This window comes from Alternaria postmessia (assembly GCF_024291825.1).
Source record: "Alternaria postmessia strain BMP 2775 chromosome Unknown scaffold_27, whole genome shotgun sequence".
Lineage (NCBI taxonomy): Eukaryota > Fungi > Ascomycota > Dothideomycetes > Pleosporales > Pleosporaceae > Alternaria > Alternaria postmessia.
In genome coordinates, this window is record NW_026260100.1 from 68,885 (window position 1) to 88,204 (window position 19,320).

A 19,320-nucleotide genomic window follows, 5' to 3' on the forward strand; every position below is an offset into this window, starting at 1 on the left:
TTTATACCCTGGTTGTCTTCGTGTGCGCAACAGCGCATGATACTTGCGGAAAGCTTGCGATTACAATATACATTTGGATCGACATGATGAGGCTCTGACATGATGGACTGCGTGAAATGTGAAGGTGAAAGAAGGCTCTTGGTGGAGCCAGTGGGGTTTAGGGCCGTGCAGGGCTATCGATAGCGTGCGGCAAGATCCCTGCCCTGTCAAAAAAGTTCGAGGCCAAAAAAGCGAAATGTTGCAGCGCAGTCGTCTACAACAACGCCAAAGTTGCCCGTCATGTCGCTCGAGGAGAGACTGACCAAGATCCGGGACAGCCCGAAGCTGCAAGGCCAGCAGCACGTATGTCGCATCTCCTTTTTCCACGCGTAGTCGCATCCTAACCAAGTCAGACGCATGTCCTGCTCGCGGCCATTGAAGACACGCTCCGCCAGCAGAAATCAGAGTTCACCCCGACGGCCTACTTCGCAGCGCTGCTGTCGCTGCTTGGCCGCCAGATCACCGAGCAAGGAATTGCGAACAAAGACACGGCGACTGCGACCATCTACCTCCTCGACCTCGTCACGCCCAACGTCCCCGCCCCACTGCTGCGAAGCAAGTTCACCGACATCCTCACCAACCTCGCGCCCGCCCTCACAGCCCAAGATGCCGATGCGCCGCTCATCCGATCTTCGATAGGATGTCTCGAGTCACTGCTGGTGGTACAGGATGCACGCGCATGGGAGCTGCCGCAGACGACTATCAGCCCGCGCCGAGCTGTCGCAGGTCTGTTACAAATCTCTGTCGACCACAGGCCTAAGGTGAGGAAGAGGGCGCAGGAAGCACTGAAGAAGGTGCTGGCGAACCCGCCGCCGAGCCCTGCTCTAGACCACCCAGCTGCCGATATGTGCGCCGAGACGGCCCAGAAGATGCTCAAGGACATCGCGGCAGAGGCGGCAGCCAAGGCGCGGAAACACAAGGGAAAGAAGGACGTAGACAACAAGGACCCCGATTTGATACATGCGCTGCAGCTCATCAAGACGATTGCAACTTCGTCTGGAGGCTGGCCAAGCAGCAAGATCGATGTACTGTGTGAGCTGTTGCTGAACATCTCCAAGTCGACCAACGAGTTCCTGACTATGGCTGCTTTTGAGATCTTCGAGGTCATCTTCGCCGGCATGGCTGATGAACTCGCCTCTGCTAAGCTTCCCAGGCTACTCGAGGTCATCTCCGAACTACAGCCCTCCAAGAACGATTCGCAACTTCTTCCTCCATGGATAGCCGTCATCTCGCGCGGATACGAAGTCTCGGCGCAAATCGAGCCCGAAGACACTTTCATGAAGCTACCCGATCTGTTCACCATGATCGCCGAGTTCCTCACGTCCTCATCGCACAACATCCGTATTTCCGCCTCCGAATGCCTCATCTCCTTCCTCGTAAACCTCGTGCCCGACGGTGTTATCCTAGAGCCCTCAATATACGATGAGAAGACACTCGAGAAAGTCGCAAAGATTGCACAGGACCTGTTGAGCGTCAAATACCAGGCTGCGTGGATGGAGGTTTTCAGCGTCTTGTCTGCCATGTTCGAGACTTTAAGGTGGCGTTCAGACCCTATTCTGAAGCCTGTGTTGAAGGTGGTTGGAGACCTGAGGGGTAACGACAGCTTTGCTGGCAAGAAAGAGGCGGATTCAGTCATCTCAAGGGCCATTAGCGCAATGGGTCCCGATGTCGTGCTGGACATCCTCCCATTAAACTTGCCGCGACCACCTCCAGGACAAACCGGAAGAGTCTGGATGCTGCCACTTCTCCGCGATTCAGTCCACAACACTAAGCTGGCACATTTCAGAACCGAGATGGTGCCGCTGAGCGAAGAGCTATACCAGAAGGTTATCGATCATGGCGAAAAAGAGAAGACAACGGAAATCAAAGTGTTCGAGACGGTCGTACAGCAAATTTGGTCGATTCTTCCCGGATACTGCGACCTGCCCTTGGATCTGGTTGAGGCTTTTGACCAGAGCTTCTGCGAGATGCTAGCGAACTTGCTCTATGGCCAGGCCGACCTACGAACGGACGTCTGCCGAGCTCTTCAGAACCTGGTTGATAGCAACAAAGCAATCATAGAGCTGGAGTCTGATGATGATCTACTTGCGCAGGCTCGGATATCCAAAGCCGATGCACAGAAGAACCTCGATCACCTGGCGGGTTTTGCGAGCAACATGCTTGCAGTCCTGTTCAATGTTTACAGTCAGACCTTGCCACAGTACCGCGGAACTATTCTCAGGACTATCAACGCCTATTTGAGTATCATCCCCGAGCGCGAGCTCATGGAGACATTCGAGCGAGTTGCGTCTAACCTTGAGGCCTCACTGCCTGAGCCTGGCTCGCAGACGCAGGCAGCTAAGCAGAAGCAAGAGACAGGCCCGAACAAGATGCCACCGATGAGCCATACCCTCATGGATCTTATTATTACCATTGCCCTTTACCTCCCACGCGACAGTTATCGGTCCCTCTTCCGCATGGCAGAGATCATGATAAACAGAGAAAACGAACCGCAGTTACAAAAGAAGGCGTACAAGCTCATTCCCCGTCTCGCGGAGTCGGAGATGGGTAAAGCCGCTCTGAAAGAGCGTAACGGTGAACTGCAACAGCTGTTGCTAGGAAGCGCGGAGAAAGCATCTACCCCAGCCCGTCGCGACAGACTTAATGCACTGTTCCAAGTCATCGAGTCTCTACCTCAAAGCGATCTGCACTTCATCCCAGCCATTCTTTCCGAGGTAGTCATCTCCGCCAAGGAGACCAACGAGAAGGCGCGCGAGGCGGCCTACAACCTGCTTGTCGCCATGGGTGAGAAGATGGCAGAAGGAGGTCAGGTCGTGCAAGCCAAGGTGCCAAACATGCCAACCGATGCGCCAACCGTCGAAGCCTCGCTCGAAGAATACTTCACGATGGTCTCGGCTGGTCTGGCTGCGACTACACCCCACATGATCTCCGCGTCTATCACCGCCGTCACTCGCATTCTCTACCAATTCCATGCCCAGATTTCCAAGGAAACCATAACCAATCTTTGCGACCTGATGGACATCTTCCTTCAGAACCCAAACCGAGAAATTGTACGCAGTGTGCTTGGCTTCGTCAAAGTTGAGGTCATCTCACTACCAGAATCGCTTGTACGACCACGTCTGAACACCTTGCTCAAGAACTTGATGGTCTGGAGTCACGAACACAAGGCACACTTCAAGGCCAAGGTCAAGCACATCGTCGAACGAATGGTCCGGAAGTTTGGCGTCGAAGAAGTAGAACGCGCCACACCCGCTGAAGATCGCAAACTCATCACCAACATCCGTAAGACACGCGAGCAGCGCAAGAAGAAGAAGCAGCAGGCTACAGAGGATGGTGAGGAGCCAGCTGAGAAGCGAAAGGGCAAGTTCGAGAGCGAGTATGACCAAGCTGTGTACGGCAGTGAAAGCGAAGAGAGCGACGGCGACTCAGAGGACGAATTCGTCAAGAGCCAAAGCAAGCAACAGCGAGGCGGTGCAAAGGGCGGAAACACGTACATCATCGAAGACGAAGACGAGCCGCTTGATCTACTCTCCAAACGCGCCCTCGGAAACATCTCTTCTACCAAGCCCCTGCGCCAACGCAAACAACCACAGAAGATGAAGGCACGCACGAACGAAGACGGCAAGCTTGTTATCGGCGAATCTGATGATGAAGTCGAGACTAAGGGCAAGAAGTCCAAGAAGCAAGACATCGCCGAAGACGACGTCCTCATGGATATCGACGACCAAAACACATCCCTTGAAGCAGGTATCAACGCCTATGTTGATGCAATCCGTGGCCGCGACACAGCCCAGGCTGGCCAGAAAGGTAGACTTAAGTTCAGCAATAAGCGCACACATGAGGATGATGAAATGGACATGGACGACGATGGTGCAGAAGCAGATTGGCAAGAGATTCGAAAAGCAAAATCCGGCTCTGGAATGGGTAGGGGCGGTGTGAAGAGTGGAGGCGCTGGCCAGAAGAGTCAGAGGAGAGGATTAGGTCAGGAACGAACAAGAGGCGGCAACGTCAGTGGTGGAGAGGGTAGAGGAGGAAAGGGTAGAGTTGAGAAGACAAAGAGTCCACGCGGTAGAGGTGGCGCTCGTGGCGGTGGCTTTAGAGGGAGGGGAAACGGCCCAAGTGGCAAGTGGAGTGGTCCCAAGTAGAATGTGACGAGAAGGCAGTTACCGCAGTAGTAGGACAAAAAGGGAGAGGAGGCGTTGAGGTGTAATCACGATCTTTCTGCCAATTGAATATAGATATCCCCATGTTTCAGCTTCACTCTTTTCTCAAAGAATATGGGTCCAGAAGCCAGCGACGCAACCGCGAACTCGGTCGTCGGTAACGTCGGAGTGCGAACACGATGTGGCTACCAGCATGCTTGCAGGAAACTCCATCCCGCCAGGCGGTGGAGACTGCTGTAAGACGTCGAGATTGGACACTTCTGTTGTTTTACAGGCGGCGGATCTTATTGTGTTGCCGACTACCAGTAAAGTTAGGGCGGAGCAAGGTACATCATCGGTAAGCTTTCTCCACATACCGAGCGGAATCGCGCTATTGCGGGGTCAGCCGAGTGTTGCAGCCCTGCAGTGTGCTTGCTACTAGCTGGATGTGTCTCACTCTTCTTTGTCAAAACACAAGCATCTTACCCTTTTTGATGACTCCAAAGAGCCTATTGGAGAACAGTGCTAATGCAGATGGTAAAGATATCATAGTTGAGCAGGTAGTGTTGCATTTCCCCCTTGGTGGAGCTATGCGCCCGGCATGAACTAGGATACCTGTAGTATCCCAAGCACCTTTTACACCGCAAGTCGGAGGCTTGATTGCTGTCGGAGACAAAAACCTGCCGCTTCCGACCTGATCCGAAGGCACATAGCGGAATATGAGCTTTGCTGGCCAATCTGTGATAGGCGGAGTACTACAGGTCTCGGGGTGTCGGCAGATGGGAGTGTGGAGAAAGTACGTATGGTCAGACGATGTTTTGCTATGCTTGAATGAGTAGGTCGATGGGTACATAGAAATCCACGTGTGGATAAGTGTTTACCTGGTGAGTATATAAAGGTTGATGTGCCGCTTTACACCAAATCCTTTCTATTCTACTACTCGCCCACAGCCGTCCTTCCCGTATACTTCAACCTAAACAGCGACCATACAAGCATCGTCCATAATGGCGACCACGGCTGCCGCATCACTCCCCATTCTTACACGCAATGACTCCGCTATACCTTCTTCTTCTCTTGCCAAGTCAGAAACAAAAAAGTCCACACTACCACGCGTCCGCCTCCCCGCCGGCGCACCGACACCGTACCTCCTCCCCTCACACACGGGCGAGCATATAACAATTCCTGGCACAAAAGCAGTCTTCCGAATTATGTGCTCGGCCGCCGAAACCGACGGCACCATGAGTGTCTTCGGCCAAGACGGTGTCCTAGCCGACCCTCCAGGTTTCCACTACCACAATCATGCCCACGACGTATTCATGTGCACAAAAGGCCGGTTGAAGATCTGGGCTGGTGATAAATGTCGGATTCTTTACCCAGGTGATTTCGCGTACGTTCCACCGGGCGTGGTGCACCAACCACAATTACTAGACCAAGGTCCAAATGAATCAATGGGTCTGGTAACGCCGGGAGATTGGGTCGACTTCTTCCGTTTCGTAGGAGAGGATTACCAAGGCGTACTATGCGACGAGTTCGACAATAGGAATACGGGAGCAGTCTTTGGACCCAAGATACGTGAGATCAAAGAGCGATTCGATGTTGTCTTCCAACCTCAGTTCCAGGGTGCGGAGGTGGCAGATTTCGAGGAAGGAGAGTGTGTCCTACCCGAGGTTCAGGAAGCGTATTTCCTGAAAGCGAATACTGGGCCATGCTTCTTGCTTGAGGGAGTTCTGTCCAGGCCGTTCATTACTATGAAGCAGAGTAAGGGACCTTCGGGTAACTTTGCTATCACGAGTATTGAGTCTGGGAGCGAGTTGAAGAACTCAGTGCTGAGCAAGGGGTTTATGTTCGAGAAGGTACACCAGGTGTATCATGTCCTAGATGGTGCGATATCGCTTACGGTGAATGGCGAGGCAGGACATTTGGTCAGGGCGGGCGAGACGGCATTTATACCGGCAGGCACAGAGGTGGCAGTCGAGTTTGTGGATAGGTATGTGAGATTCTGGTCATATGCCAGTGGAGATGGACTAGAGACATTGATTGCAGAGGCCGGAGGCGCTTTCGAGGGAAAGATGGTGCCTGATGAGATAAGAAGTGTGGATGCGGATAAGGTCCGCGAGGCCGCAAAGCAGTTGAACATCAAGGTCAGCATATAGTTGATCTGGCCAAACTCTCACCTGAGCGTGGAGAGATGGGCAGGCGTTGGCTGTTTGTACCAGCGATTGGCCGCTAATGCAAGAACCCAACAAATCTGTCTGCAGAAGGAAATATCCACATGCATGTGCTGCAGCCGAAGTACTAATGTGTTGATACAAAGCGAACACCTCACTCCTGGTATGCATACTCCCTCTGATCTACTGTGAAAGTGAAGATGGCAGCTCTATGACTAGTCCCGATCTAGCCAACATCTTTGGAGCTAAACATAGCTTATATAAGCCCAATCCAAGACTAGTTGATGCTACGTCAGTGTGGTCTTTGTGTGATTCGATACAGTACCTTTACCCTAGCACGCCAGGGTTGTACACTTATGGAAGTCGGTAACAATGACAACACATATCGCAGCTGATGACAACATCTTTGCGGGAAGCGGCAGCGACAGTGATAATGAGGGTGGTTACAAACCTCGCCCTCAATTACCGCAGCCGAACGTCAATATGCGAAGTTTGGCGAATCTGATAAGTATTTTTAAGCCTAGATGAATAGACGCAGATGGCACTGCTAAAATTTGTCAGAGGAACTCGACAGCGCCGTCATCGACGTTGATCCAGAATACCAACGTGAAATTGTCTGGACAGGTGAGCACATCCAGTTTGGTCATCACAGAAGCACACTGACAGTGATAGCCGAGCGTATGAAAGGTCTGGTCAATTCTTTGATGGGTATAGTCTCCAAGCAACGTCAAAGCCAGATCAGCTTGCTAACGATCGTATAGAAAACTATTACATCCCGCCCATCATTCTGAATAAGAAGCGGAGTGCTGGTACGGATGGTAGTACACCACGCGATACTCTTGTTTGTGTGGATGGCAAGCAGCGTCTGTCTTCTATTAGAGCATTCGTAAAGGGCATGATTCCTTGCCATGATCATGAAGGCGAGAGATGGTAGACAGCCCAAACATTGTCCTACAGCGACTCACTGACAGTCTTAGGTGGTTTTGCAAGACTCCTGGCACCAAACACAAGAGAGTGCTCCCTTTGGAAGCGCAAAAGATGTTCTTGGAAAAAGATTTTGTCGCCTTCCAATTCACAGATCTTACTCAGGAACAAGAAGAAGATCTTTTTGCTAGAGTGCAGATGGGTGTTCAACTCACTGTGGCCGAGAAGATGCGCGCGAAGCAGGGCCCATGGCAAGAGTTGGCGAAACTTTTCGTGGATGATTTTCCGGCTATCTACGGCTTGATGAAGGACCGAGCCCGAGCAAAAGACTTTCAAATCACCTTGTCTTGCTTTAGCCAAATCATCGAAGTCAAGCATCCCACTGCTGCAAATGGTCTACCAGTTTTAAAGACGAACTACAACGCACTACCCAAACTATTGAGCAACACTGGCGCTGTAGATGATGCTATCAAATCACATCTTGCGAGCGTCTGGACTACTCTAAGAGAACTTATAGAGCGAGATTCAGACGCTTTTACAAATGCTGACAAGCATCTGGGTGGTGTGCAAACGTTCGCGCCCATCGAGATGGTAGCAGCAACCGTCCTTATCTCGATGTACTCGGAAACACGTAACAACGAACTACTGCTTGGAGATATCAGAACTATTCGAGAGGCGCTTCGTGAGCAGTTCAAGGACCTTCGCTTGAATGCGACGGTTTGGAAGTTTGTCTGGGACTTCGTCGAAAACCTGGCGGCCATCCGAGGCGCGGTAGATGGCACTACGGTGGATCGAAACCAGCAGGATCAGGCCTCAAAGTCGATGTCTTCTGGCGCCGCGAAAGCAACAGCAAATGTGTCTTCGCCACCTTGCCTTTCAAGAAAAAGAGCAACATCTGCGAAAAAACAAGTCTCTACCTTGCCACCGCGGAGTCCAGTGGAAGTGAAGAAGGAGCCACAATCACGCATCGCTACGTCAAAACGAAAGCGAACTGGTCCTGCACCTGCTTCCCTGGCTCCAGCCTCAGCCTTTGGTTTCATGCACGGGAATCTCAATGGGTCACATATCACGGACGCAAACATTGTGTCTTCAGCGCCAACGCGCACCGCGGCGGCGATAATGAAGACTGCCGCTTCAAATTGTCAGCGATTGCGACAAGAGCCTCAAGTAACCATTCCTTTGATACCGGACTTGTCGAATGTAGCTCCGCAAGCATACCACCAACACCACATACCTCCAACGCAATTGCAAGACCCACAGAAGTTCAACGTGCATACCCCTTTCACAACAGAGCCTGAAGATCTGCAGGTCCTACAGACTGGCATCTCAGGATCTAGTGACTATTGTACACCAATAGCTCCTATGCAGCAGTCAACACAACTCTGTTCAATACCCCGTCATATTCCTGAGGTGGCCCAATGTTCACACAACGCTTTCGCGATATCACAATCTCCAAACATGATATCATGTCATCCTACGAGTCGCGGTGCGTTTGCGCCAACTCACACAGACAAGCAGTGGGAGGGTGTCGTCGCATCCCCAGCTAAGGCTCCAGTCGCGCCAATTTCAAATAAGCGGAAGCGAAAAAGCGTTACACGCCCTACTCCTGCCCAGTACAAAGAGGCCATCGATCTGACAAGTGACAACGAGCTCGAAGAAGAACGACAGAATCTTCTATCCTCTTTCAAGGCCAAACCTATTCCTGCAAAGCAACCTTCTGCTCCAGCCACACCCGCAGCAGAAGCATCCACTGCTCCGACGCGTCGTGATTACGTGGTAGTGCATGATATCGATTCCGACGAAGAACTGGCAGCTGCAAATAGCCCTTATGAGAGATTCCAGAATAATCCTAGAGCTGGACTTTCTAGCTCGAGGGGAGGGTAACGGCGTAGGGATCGCATCAACAGAGCAGGTCTTAGGGCATTTTCATTTATTTTGGCTTACGTCTTAGACTTCTAGCATAGTGATACCCCATTTGAAGTATATATATGAGCATGTTGTCTACCTATATCTCTTACTATTGGCGTGCATGCTGGGAGGTCGTAAGCACTAGCTGGTACCTACCCACTGTGTAGTAAGCACCCCACGACATAACACACTCGCGCCGGTAACCCGCACGTTGCATCCACATCGCCTTCACGCGTGGATATCAAACTATGAACCACTTTCGACTTGTAGATAGGACCCGAAGGGTTAACGAGACGCGTCCGATGGAAGACGTCATAGCGCGCTTTCGACCTCGGCATTTTCGCGACAAAAGCACCGCGAACGGACCGCTCCGTCAACTGGTACGTACGTAGGCCAACTATGCTCCCGATCCCAGTGGGAGGCGACCAACAGGATATCCGCGGAGTCTGAGACTACATCTCTATCAAACGAACAGCCACAACAAAGTACGCGTCCCGGACCAACGTCAAGGGGCATCTTCTATATCTTGTGCCATTTCGAAGACCATCTGTTTGCGCTGCTGTTGTACGGATACAACTTCGTCATACCCGCATCTTGTGAGAAAACAAAGCGCATCAACATGGGGAAGTCTTTCGACCCATCCAAGGATATTGGGAGCCTAGAGGGGAAGGTCATCTTGGTCACGGGTGGTACGTATCTCCCAATGTCTACCAAGCGCTGTCATACCATTGTTCTAACCTACGAGCAGGTAACGCTGGGCTAGGCAAACAAACCATTGCATACCTCGCTGCCCATAACCCTACGCGCATATACCTCGCCGCTCGTACCGAGTCCAAAGCCCGCGACGCTATCACCGACATCAAGAACAGCGTCCCAAATGCCTGCGAAATCGTACATCTACCACTCGATCTGACGTCCTTCTCTTCCATCGCAGACGCAGCATCGACGTTCAAGAGCCAGGAATCGCGACTTGATCTACTCATTAACAATGCTGGTATCATGGCGTCCCCATATAGCACGACCAAAGAGGGTTATGAGATACAATTCGGCACCAACCACATGGGCCACGCACTGCTCACAAAGCTCCTCATCCCGACAATGCTAGATACGGCAAAGCAACCCGGCGCCGATGTCAGAATCGTGAACCTGAGCAGCATGGGTGAACGTCTTGCCGTATCCAAAGGCATTGAATTCGACCAACAAGCGCTCGAGAAGGAAAACACATGGCGTCGCTATGGCGCCTCGAAATTAGCGAACATACTCTTCGCTCGCTCCCTGGCCCTCGAATACCCTACGATTACATCTGTGTCTCTACACCCTGGTGTCATTCTGACAGACCTCTTCAACAACCTCCGCTCAAACGTATTCTTGAAGGTCGGGCTATGGATATATGGACTAGTGGGCATGATACTGCCGGGTCATTACCAGGGTCCTGAAGGTGGCGCGTTGAACACGACATGGTGTGCCACGACTGCGAAGGACCATCTGGAGAGTGGCGCATTTTACATGCCTGTAGGAAAGAAGGGCTCGGGAAGTGGACACGCGAGAGATGAGGGGCTGCGGAAGAAGTTGTGGGAGTGGACTGAGGAGGAGTTGAAGAAGCACGGGTATTGATCTCGAATGTCTTTCAGGTTAACTGAGTACAAGGAAGGAGATGGGAACTACGCCTGCTTGCGATAACACTGTACATTTCTAGCTTATATTATTACACCTTCAGACCAACATCCACGGCTCAGACTGGTTCCGACGGTAGCCTAGGCAACGGTGGTAACTGCTTCCCGCTAGTGATCTCGACTTTGAAGTCTTTCTGAACGTTAACCTGAATGCCATCGCCACTTGGTCGCTTGTTAACAATACGCTTTTGGCTTCCATCATCACGTTCAGAGCTTATATTGCTGATTTCATCCAAGTCACCTGAAAGTTGGAGTAAGATGTCAGTAGGCGTCTCACACGCAGTTTGTCCGGCGATCTTACTAACCATAGATTTTCGTCTCGACACCCACATCCTTGGATTTGTTGCCCAAATGGTTGTTCAGCCCAGTGCTCTCTGGTCGCTCGTCAAGCTCCATCCAGTGTTTCGATGCGGGATCGCCACCACGCAGTGAGCCACGGGCATATGGCTTCTTCGACGAGCCATAATTGTGTGAAGGTCCAGACCGGCTTCGGAACGAAGACGAAAAGTGCGAGATGAGATTGGTGAGTATGGGACGGCAGGCGGGCAGATTGGCGACAAACATGCCGACATTCATCTCAGCGCAAGCCCAGGCGAGGATCTCGCCGAGATTCTGTAGAAGCCTGTTCGGATCGTTTAAGCCGATGAGAAACTTAAGACGCACGATTGGAGCAATGGAGGCGCTGTCGTGTATATGTCAGTGGCATGGTCAGGTAGCATTGTTGCCCAAAATTGCAAATTCACTTACAAGACTCCTAGACCAAGCATGGCTATCACGGAGCTTTTGACTCGCCAGTCTAGTTGTACATCCCAAAGCAGGAATATGGGTAGGGTCGCAAAGATCCAGTCCGTTGATATCGACACTACGGCGACGGCGTACGAAAGTGCCGTCTGAATAGTGCGCTCTTTACATGCCCCTGGCATATTAACATACCAGTTCTTCCTATCTCTTCGTTAGCTTCCGGCCTTTTTCTAACGAGAAACGCAAAATATACTGTACGGGCGAGCATTGGAAGAAGAGGTACATTCCCGTCCCGCCCATGACGATCGCACAAGACAACATGCATATGTAGATGACCATCTCGATCCATTTCTTGCCGCTTGCGATTCGAATCAAGGCAAATCCGATGCTGCACTTGATCGCGATGAGAGTGAAGCACCACGGCTCTTGGAAAATGTAGAACCACTTTTCGTTGTTAATTCGTCTTCTCAATAAGTCTGGTCGAGGCGAGTGAAAGACTGCGACATACCATTAAAGAATTAGAGTATTGATACTCGCTCAACGAGCCATCGTACTGACCAACGCCGCTCCAAGCCATAGCGATTGTGGCTATGGTACTCACCGACCAGAACGGCTAGGCTGATGTCAGTAGATGCTGAGCCTTAACATCCGTAATGCTCACCAAGTTGATCAACATAGCCCAGTCATCTGGTCCCCATGCTTTCCTTTTGTAACGGATCCAGAACCGTAAGATGGTCGATACGATGTCGAATGGTAATGGGATCAAGACCGCTAGGGCCATATCGCGAGATGTCGGTGGCGCCATGGCCTTGCTTGACCTTCAGAGAAGACTGAATCGAAGAGAAGGACAATAAGGTTCACCGAATCCACGCAGCGCAAGCACCGGGCATGCAGAGCAATAAGAAGTACACAACAAAAGCTGGAGAAAGGAGCGCCACCGGCTCATCCACAGAACGCTCGCCCCCCAGCCTTTCAACACCCCGGATTAGGCTGTGATCGTCGCGGCTCCGAATCTCTGGGATACGATGACCGTTTGAGGCCGTGCAAGTTTGATATTAATAACGGTAACGGGGCGGTAGAGCGGCAGAGGCTTCTTAGTACCGGGACTGTCGCCCGCCTGCAGTAGTTCCCGGTTCGACACATGTCCGATGCTTTTGGATCTATTGATGCTCAGGAAGCACACTCTCCACAGCAATCTCATATCGTACCAGCCTCGGAGAGCTAATTCGCTGGAGCTCTATATTGTTGAGCGTGATATGGTCCATGGATTTGTTCTTTGAATGGTCGAGCATTGTCTGGATGGTGCTCCCATATCATTTCCGAACGAACTGATGCATTTTCAAGACTGAGTCCAGACTTTTGTGCAAGGCGGTGGGCCGGAAAAACCCTCCTACGTATGTGCTGCAGTCCTGTTTCAAGAATTGTCCTGTACAAGGATTTGCACATCGCCAAGTGCTGTATGGACGGGGATGTGGTGGAGAACTGCCTGATGTTGGTGAGCGTCCAGGTCTGTTGAACGAATCCACACCCCCACGCACGCTGCTGTCAGGGAGAATGTGACTTCCAACGATACGGGAGACTCTCGCATTAGTTCCTGTAGCCCCTCAACCACCTGCAAACGCCAACACAGATACCACCGCAATACTGCCTCGATTAACATAGTCTTCTGATGCTCGGTATAGTTGTGCACGTCAGGCGCTACTTCGGGGAATTTAGTGTAAGACCCACATCATGAAATAAGAGTCTCCACTACCAGGCATTCCTACACAGACCCTAGAGTTTGAAGAAGTCAAGGGTTCCCCGCGCTACCGGTATCGCGCAAGCGGTGGGCGTTGTACACGTACTTCGTCCTTGGATACTTGAATAGGCCGCATACCCGTGATACATACCATAGAACTTAGAAAGTCCAATTATGTCACCACCTAGAGTCTTCGAAGGCAAGCTTGCCATCATTACTGGCGCTTCGCGAAGTACGTCCTACCATGAAATGATACTCCTCTCTTGAGCAATGTGAATACATACCAGTGAATGGGAAACTGACTTACGTCTAGGCTTCGGCGCCGCACTTGCCACACACTTCGCCTCGCGCGGTGCTAACGTTGTGATCAACTATGCAACATCGAGCTCCGACAAGATCGCAGCGGAGTTGGCAAATCATCTCTCCACAACGTACAATATCACCGCACTACCCGTACGCGCCGACCTCCTCGACCCTTCCGCTCCCGCGACCATCGTCAATGCGGCAAAGGCTGTTTTCACGAACCCCACAGCCACACCCTCGTTCCAGATCGATATACTGATTAACAATGCTGCGGTCGTGAATGCGCAACCTATCCAAGAACTTGACGTAGAGCTATGGGACCAAACCTTCAACATCAACTGCAAAGCTCCTGCGCTTCTCATCAAAGCTGCATTTCCCTACCTTCCACACGACAGGTCTGGTAGGATCGTCAACATTTCTTCCGCGACTACGACATGGGGTCTGATCCAACAGACGTCCTATGCCGGCACCAAGGGCGCGATAGAGGCTATGACGCGTGTTTGGGCGCGTGAACTCGCTGAGCGCGCAACTGTCAACAGTGTGAGCCCTGGTCCTATGGATACGGGTCTTTTGAACGGGCTGCCGGAGGCGCCGAAGCAAGCGTTAAGAATGTACAACGCATTGATCCCGCTAGCAAAAGAAAGACCAGGAGTGGACAGCGAAGAAACTCTGAGATTAGCGGACGAGATTGGTGGTAGGCCGGGCACGCTCGAGGAGGTGGCAGGTATCGTAGGTATTGCCTGTTTGCCTGAAAGTGGTTGGATGACGGGCAATCAGCTAGGCGCGAGCGGAGGCGGTGCTTTCGTTAGATGAGAATGTTCCCTTTGAATATGCGCGTAGCTGCAGGCAGCAAACTATATTGAGTACGATTCCTTGATTCCTTTTCTGAGGCGTGGTAATGATTGTGACACGAGAAGTCGAGTGCTCTAGTCAGCCACACGATGCCAAGCTTTCTCTAGCGCCTCGCAGCGGAGATAGCATGCCATGCAACAGCAAGCGACATCCGGCTTTCGTGGTCATCATCGCCTGACAACATGACATTTTCATCTCGCTAAGAAGAATCTGTGGCACCCAGGACTCTGATACGACGACGTATAAAATTTACAATGGGGTGTTCGTTGCAAGCACTCCAAGTGCGCGATGCGATGAGCGTGCTTGGCGCTTCCTTCGGCAACTGAAATCTGCCGCATTCCTTGCTCCTGCAGCAACGATTCTCGCCTCACTTATCGCATGTCTACGGCGCGGCAGACAGACTCAGACACATACCTGACGACGAACACAGCCTCAGTTTGGTGTACATGATCCAGTCGGAAAATTTGATGAAAAGCGTCAGGTGAATTGGGCCAGAAGCAGGTATCGCCTGCTTACCTGAGAGTGGTTGGATGACGGGAATCAATTAGGTGCAAGCGAAGGTGGTCGTTTCGTTAAGTAAGAAGACTGCGATTGAGTTGGCACTCACGTCATCCTGAACATCATTTAGGGTGATAGTGGCGCTTTCGTCTTCAATTTCGAATGATTTATGCCAGCCATTTAACTCACACTTATATCCTTGGTCACCAGAATATCCTTCGAGTGGCTCACACGACTATGAATGGTTGGCATGACACTCTCAGAATTATGCGCCCTGTCAAGACGCCAGGAACGCACATCGTGACCTTCCGGCAGTCGTGATGAGACCCTAACCGCCGTTTCGCATCCAGCCTTATATTGCCCTAACTCGAGTACTTCGCTAAACTCATCTGTTTGCTTCGCATATCCTAACGATCCAGGTTCTCGGAAGCTGAATCGTGGTGTTGTGGTAGGCTGACTCTGTACGACTGATCGCGCAGCTTCAAGAAAGCGATTGAACAGAGGCCTGAGCGTAGGCAAAGAGGCGGCTAAAATACCGACATCAAGCTCGATGAAGTTCCACATGGAGAATGTGTCATGTACGAAGCGTTCGGGGTCGTTCAAAATGGTTTTGCTTACATGGGCCTTCATTATCCCAGCAACAGATGCAAATGTACCGAGCGAGAGGACGAGAGCGAGCATGATTTTGATGCGGATTCGAACTTGAAGACTGAATATGACCGGAATAGGCAGGAGGGCGAGCAAGAAGTCGGTAGCGATGTTGACGACTATAGAAAATTAGCAGAGGTTCATACGGCTCTGGTGCAGAAGACTTACTTGAGTTGAAAAGAGCAATCTGACTAAAGGTACTAACACTTAGACATAATGCGCCGCCTGTGCACATGGGTGGCGGACGAAGCCTAAAATCCCATATAGCTGCTACTGGGAGGCACATAAAAACCTGGAAGTGGCAACTTGTTAGTGCTCTCCAATTCCCTGAGGAGTGGTGTGCTCCTTCATATGCTGTTCTTGGTAGAAAAAGAACTTACTGCAAGGCTGTCAGTTTGTTTTGTGACTTGTCAGGGAGAGAATATACCAAGCGTTCCAGTACAAGCAATAATGAACGCAACCAGAAACACGATCAGACTATACAGGAAGTACACATGACTCTTTTGTACAGTTAACCTCAGAAGCATGTAGCTCACGGAGATCTTGACCACTGTCACACCTGCAGTGACACAAATCTGATGAACCAAGCGGACTTTGAGTAGTTGTCGATATCTAGGTCGATCCATCTGTATGACGGCAAGATGTTTCCCAAGGCCTAAGGGCACTTCCGCAACATAACAACCAAAAGCTACAGTTGCTAAGATCTTTGTAATGCATAGTCAGCAGTGTGTCATAGGTCGAACGTTCGAGCAGTTCCGCGCACCATTGAAACTATGATGGTCCAATCATCCTTGCCGAAGGATTTGAGCATGACAAGGCGTACATAGCAGCGTAGTAGAGTTATTGCCAAAGCGATCCCAAAAATGGTACCTGCCTGGACCATCAGACTCGAGGCATTGCTGTACGCAATATCTGCATCTGAGATGGGAGGGAGGTTGCTCATGATGATAGGGGGAAGAAAACACTAGTGTATGGGCTACAAAACAAGAAAAGCAAATGCGTAACCAGCCCGGTATACGCAGACCTGTACCACACCATATGTACCATCGAGTTGGGCGTGGCACAGCACCTCGCGCGGGATGAAGATGGTGGCCAATCCGCATAACATATTAGCCGTCCTCTTGTGATTTTATCACAAGGTGCTCTTTCGCTACTCGGCAGGAAACGGTGTATTTAGTCCCTTGAAACTTCGGAATCCTGCTGTAGAGAACCGGGCGTGTGGCGTGGATCTTGAGATTCCCTGATAGGACATTTGGTATATTTGCTGTGGAATACATATCAGTGATCTACCAATCATAGGCCTTGCGCAGGAATGACTACCTTGCCGTGAGGTGGTCTTTATGATCTAAGCGACCCGTCTCGGATTATCATACCAGCTTTCGCTACCGACTAGATTCGCACGGTAAGCAGTGGGATGTGCAAGGAGAGGTACCTCAGCTGTAGGCGAGAGAGCGCGAGAGAAATATCACACAGCCAAGCTACTACTCAACCTCGGCCAGCTTTAACGTGATGAGCTATCTAATTACCTGGGTAAATTTCCCGCAATTACGACGATTCCTCCCGCATGCAGCAGTAGCCACAGTATGTTTGTCTCATCCATCTTTCCAAAATGATATTGTACAACGGAGATCATTGTCTCTTTGCGATATCGCAGATGAACCACCGGCAGATGATAGACGCCGGCTGGGCGAAGGGCGCCCCTTGGAGACGAACGCCACTTGCTGCAGAAACGTCTCTCGGTTCGTTTCTTGTATGCGTGCTTGCGGCACAGCAACCATCTCGGATGAGCTTCCACGAGTGACCACAACGAAAACTTGCGGCTGGGAAATTGCTGTAAAACTACCTGAGTACATCCCATAGTGCAACATAACGAGTGTCAAGAGAAGAGTGCAAAAGACCCAAGCGTCCTTGCTACAACATTCTCCTGGGATGATGTGGCGTAACCGTCCCTCCTCATATCTGATATTCTCACATGGCGCCGTTCATGGGAAACTGCGCCACGGAACGTCCCACAACGTCCCGCAACGTCCCACGTACCCGATCCGCTCCCGAACGCTATCGCATTTAGACGGCGCCACCAAGGTCTTGGGCCTGTTCCCAACCGCGGTGATATACCTCCGAGCCGTTAGTTCCTGTACAGGGATTCGAGGGGGCAACTTTTGCTCCTCTAGGGCTTCTGGAGATCAAAACAGCTGACGGCTAATGCATAAGTTCCAAGGCTACCTACATAGCTTTAACCTCCACTGGAAAGCTGCACGTATAAGTCTAAAATCTAGAAAGGACACTGAATCGCTGCTAACATAAAGTCGGTCAGCTCGAACGTTATATTTATGTCTGTCGGTACCGCAACAGCCAGGAAAGACGTTATCCAGTACCTTGTCATCCGTGCCTCTTAACATGAAGGCTACAACTTTGGCATTAACTGTATTTTGTGGTAGCACTAGTGCCACTATTTTAGGAAACGACGCCCTTGCTGCTCAAGCACTGGCAAAACTCTCGCTCAATGTGGCTCAACATGGATACCCAGACGCAGGAAAGTGCAGATTGAAGAATGTTGCTGTTCGACAAGAATGGTAAGCAGTACAATCAGTCTGTCCGAAACGACTCAACTTATGCAAGTTCAGGTCAACTTTATCGGAAAGTCAGAAGCTCAACTACATCGATGCAGTCAAGTGTCTGGGCATGAAACCGGCAAAAACACCGGCAGCAATAGCTTCAGGTGCAAGGAGCCGGTTTGATGACTTCATTGTTACCCACATTCTGCAAACGATGAGTATTCATGCAACGGTACGTCGGCAAGGTACGACCATATGCACGTGGCTGATGTGCTTAGGGAAACTTCCTCACCTGGCACCGCTACTACATCTGGGCCTACGAACAAGCTCTACGCAACGAGTGCGGATACAAGGGCTATCTCCCGTACATGGTGCCTACCGAACGAGGTGCGCTGCATGGTCACCTTCCACTCGGCGAACGGTGGAGGCTGCATCAAGTCTGGCCCGTTCAAAGAGTATGTTCCCCTGATCCGAATCAGAATGGCAGCGGGCTAACACAAGCAGTTGGAAAATCAATCTAGGTCCCATACAAACGACCGCGAAGGGTGTACCACCGAACCCACAAGCCGATGGTCTGGGCTACAACCCTCGTTGTCTTAGTCGTGATATCAATACCCAGGCCTCCAACGAGACACGAGACGAGATGGTTGTCGACCTTATTACGAACTACCCTGACATCCTTAGCTTCCAGAACAAGATGCAGAACTTCACCCTAGGAGTCATGGGCGTCCACAAGTAAGTTCTACCTACACGAAATGCATGTGAGACATAAACTGATTTCGTATTTTCAAATCTGCAGTGGAGGTCATTACACTATTGGCGGTGACTCTGGAATGGATATGTATGTTACAACTGGCTTTGTTTACCTTATTCCTATCCTTGGATTATTATTCGTCTTCAGCATAGATCATATATTGACCACACCGCAGGTTCAACTCACCAGCAGATCCATCTTTCTACTTCCATCACGCCATGATCGATCGAGTATGGTGGACGTGGCAAGCCCTGGATTTAAAAAAACAGGCCGAATACTATTGCCGGAACCATGACTTTTCTGAACAACCCGCCAAGCCGTAATGCTACTCTTGACGATGTCCTGAGTGTAGGATATGTTGGCAAACCAAATATCAC

At 51.0% G+C, this 19,320-nt stretch overlaps 7 protein-coding genes across 7 annotated transcripts; 5 read left to right on the forward strand and 2 right to left on the reverse strand.

Moving 5' to 3' along the window:
* Window positions 1-102: 102 nt before the first annotated feature.
* J4E82_005219 (uncharacterized protein) lies at window positions 103-4,184 on the forward strand (the record flags this gene model as incomplete). The annotated part of the gene is made up of 3 exons (XM_051731488.1): window positions 103-111; window positions 250-342; window positions 393-4,184. The coding sequence occupies 3 exons, from the start codon at window positions 103-105 to the stop codon at window positions 4,182-4,184; spliced, it is 3,894 nt and encodes a 1,297-aa protein (XP_051588678.1).
* Window positions 4,185-5,185: 1,001 nt separating this feature from the next.
* J4E82_005220 (uncharacterized protein) lies at window positions 5,186-6,334 on the forward strand (the record flags this gene model as incomplete). The annotated part of the gene is made up of 1 exon (XM_051731489.1): window positions 5,186-6,334. One exon carries the CDS (start codon window positions 5,186-5,188, stop codon window positions 6,332-6,334), a length of 1,149 nt encoding a protein of 382 aa, XP_051588679.1.
* Window positions 6,335-6,832: 498 nt separating this feature from the next.
* J4E82_005221 (uncharacterized protein) lies at window positions 6,833-10,795 on the forward strand (the record flags this gene model as incomplete). Its single annotated transcript, XM_051731490.1, has 7 exons — window positions 6,833-6,857; window positions 6,911-6,973; window positions 7,022-7,057; window positions 7,111-7,279; window positions 7,327-9,049; window positions 9,597-9,870; window positions 9,930-10,795. The coding sequence occupies 7 exons, from the start codon at window positions 6,833-6,835 to the stop codon at window positions 10,793-10,795; spliced, it is 3,156 nt and encodes a 1,051-aa protein (XP_051588680.1).
* A 118-nt stretch (window positions 10,796-10,913) lies between these two features.
* J4E82_005222 (uncharacterized protein) lies at window positions 10,914-11,777 on the reverse strand (the record flags this gene model as incomplete). The annotated part of the gene is made up of 3 exons (XM_051731491.1): window positions 10,914-11,095; window positions 11,160-11,536; window positions 11,602-11,777. 3 exons carry the CDS (start codon window positions 11,775-11,777, stop codon window positions 10,914-10,916), a joined length of 735 nt encoding a protein of 244 aa, XP_051588681.1.
* Window positions 11,778-13,507: 1,730 nt separating this feature from the next.
* J4E82_005223 (uncharacterized protein) lies at window positions 13,508-14,449 on the forward strand (the record flags this gene model as incomplete). The annotated part of the gene is made up of 2 exons (XM_051731492.1): window positions 13,508-13,565; window positions 13,647-14,449. The coding sequence occupies 2 exons, from the start codon at window positions 13,508-13,510 to the stop codon at window positions 14,447-14,449; spliced, it is 861 nt and encodes a 286-aa protein (XP_051588682.1).
* Window positions 14,450-15,166: 717 nt separating this feature from the next.
* Window positions 15,167-16,577, reverse strand: J4E82_005224 (uncharacterized protein; the record flags this gene model as incomplete). The annotated part of the gene is made up of 4 exons (XM_051731493.1): window positions 15,167-15,753; window positions 15,803-15,885; window positions 16,015-16,040; window positions 16,398-16,577. The coding sequence occupies 4 exons, from the start codon at window positions 16,575-16,577 to the stop codon at window positions 15,167-15,169; spliced, it is 876 nt and encodes a 291-aa protein (XP_051588683.1).
* Window positions 16,578-18,444: 1,867 nt separating this feature from the next.
* J4E82_005225 (uncharacterized protein) lies at window positions 18,445-19,266 on the forward strand (the record flags this gene model as incomplete). Its single annotated transcript, XM_051731494.1, has 4 exons — window positions 18,445-18,644; window positions 18,694-18,924; window positions 18,989-19,030; window positions 19,119-19,266. The coding sequence occupies 4 exons, from the start codon at window positions 18,445-18,447 to the stop codon at window positions 19,264-19,266; spliced, it is 621 nt and encodes a 206-aa protein (XP_051588684.1).
* Between the last annotated feature and the right edge of the window lie 54 nt (window positions 19,267-19,320).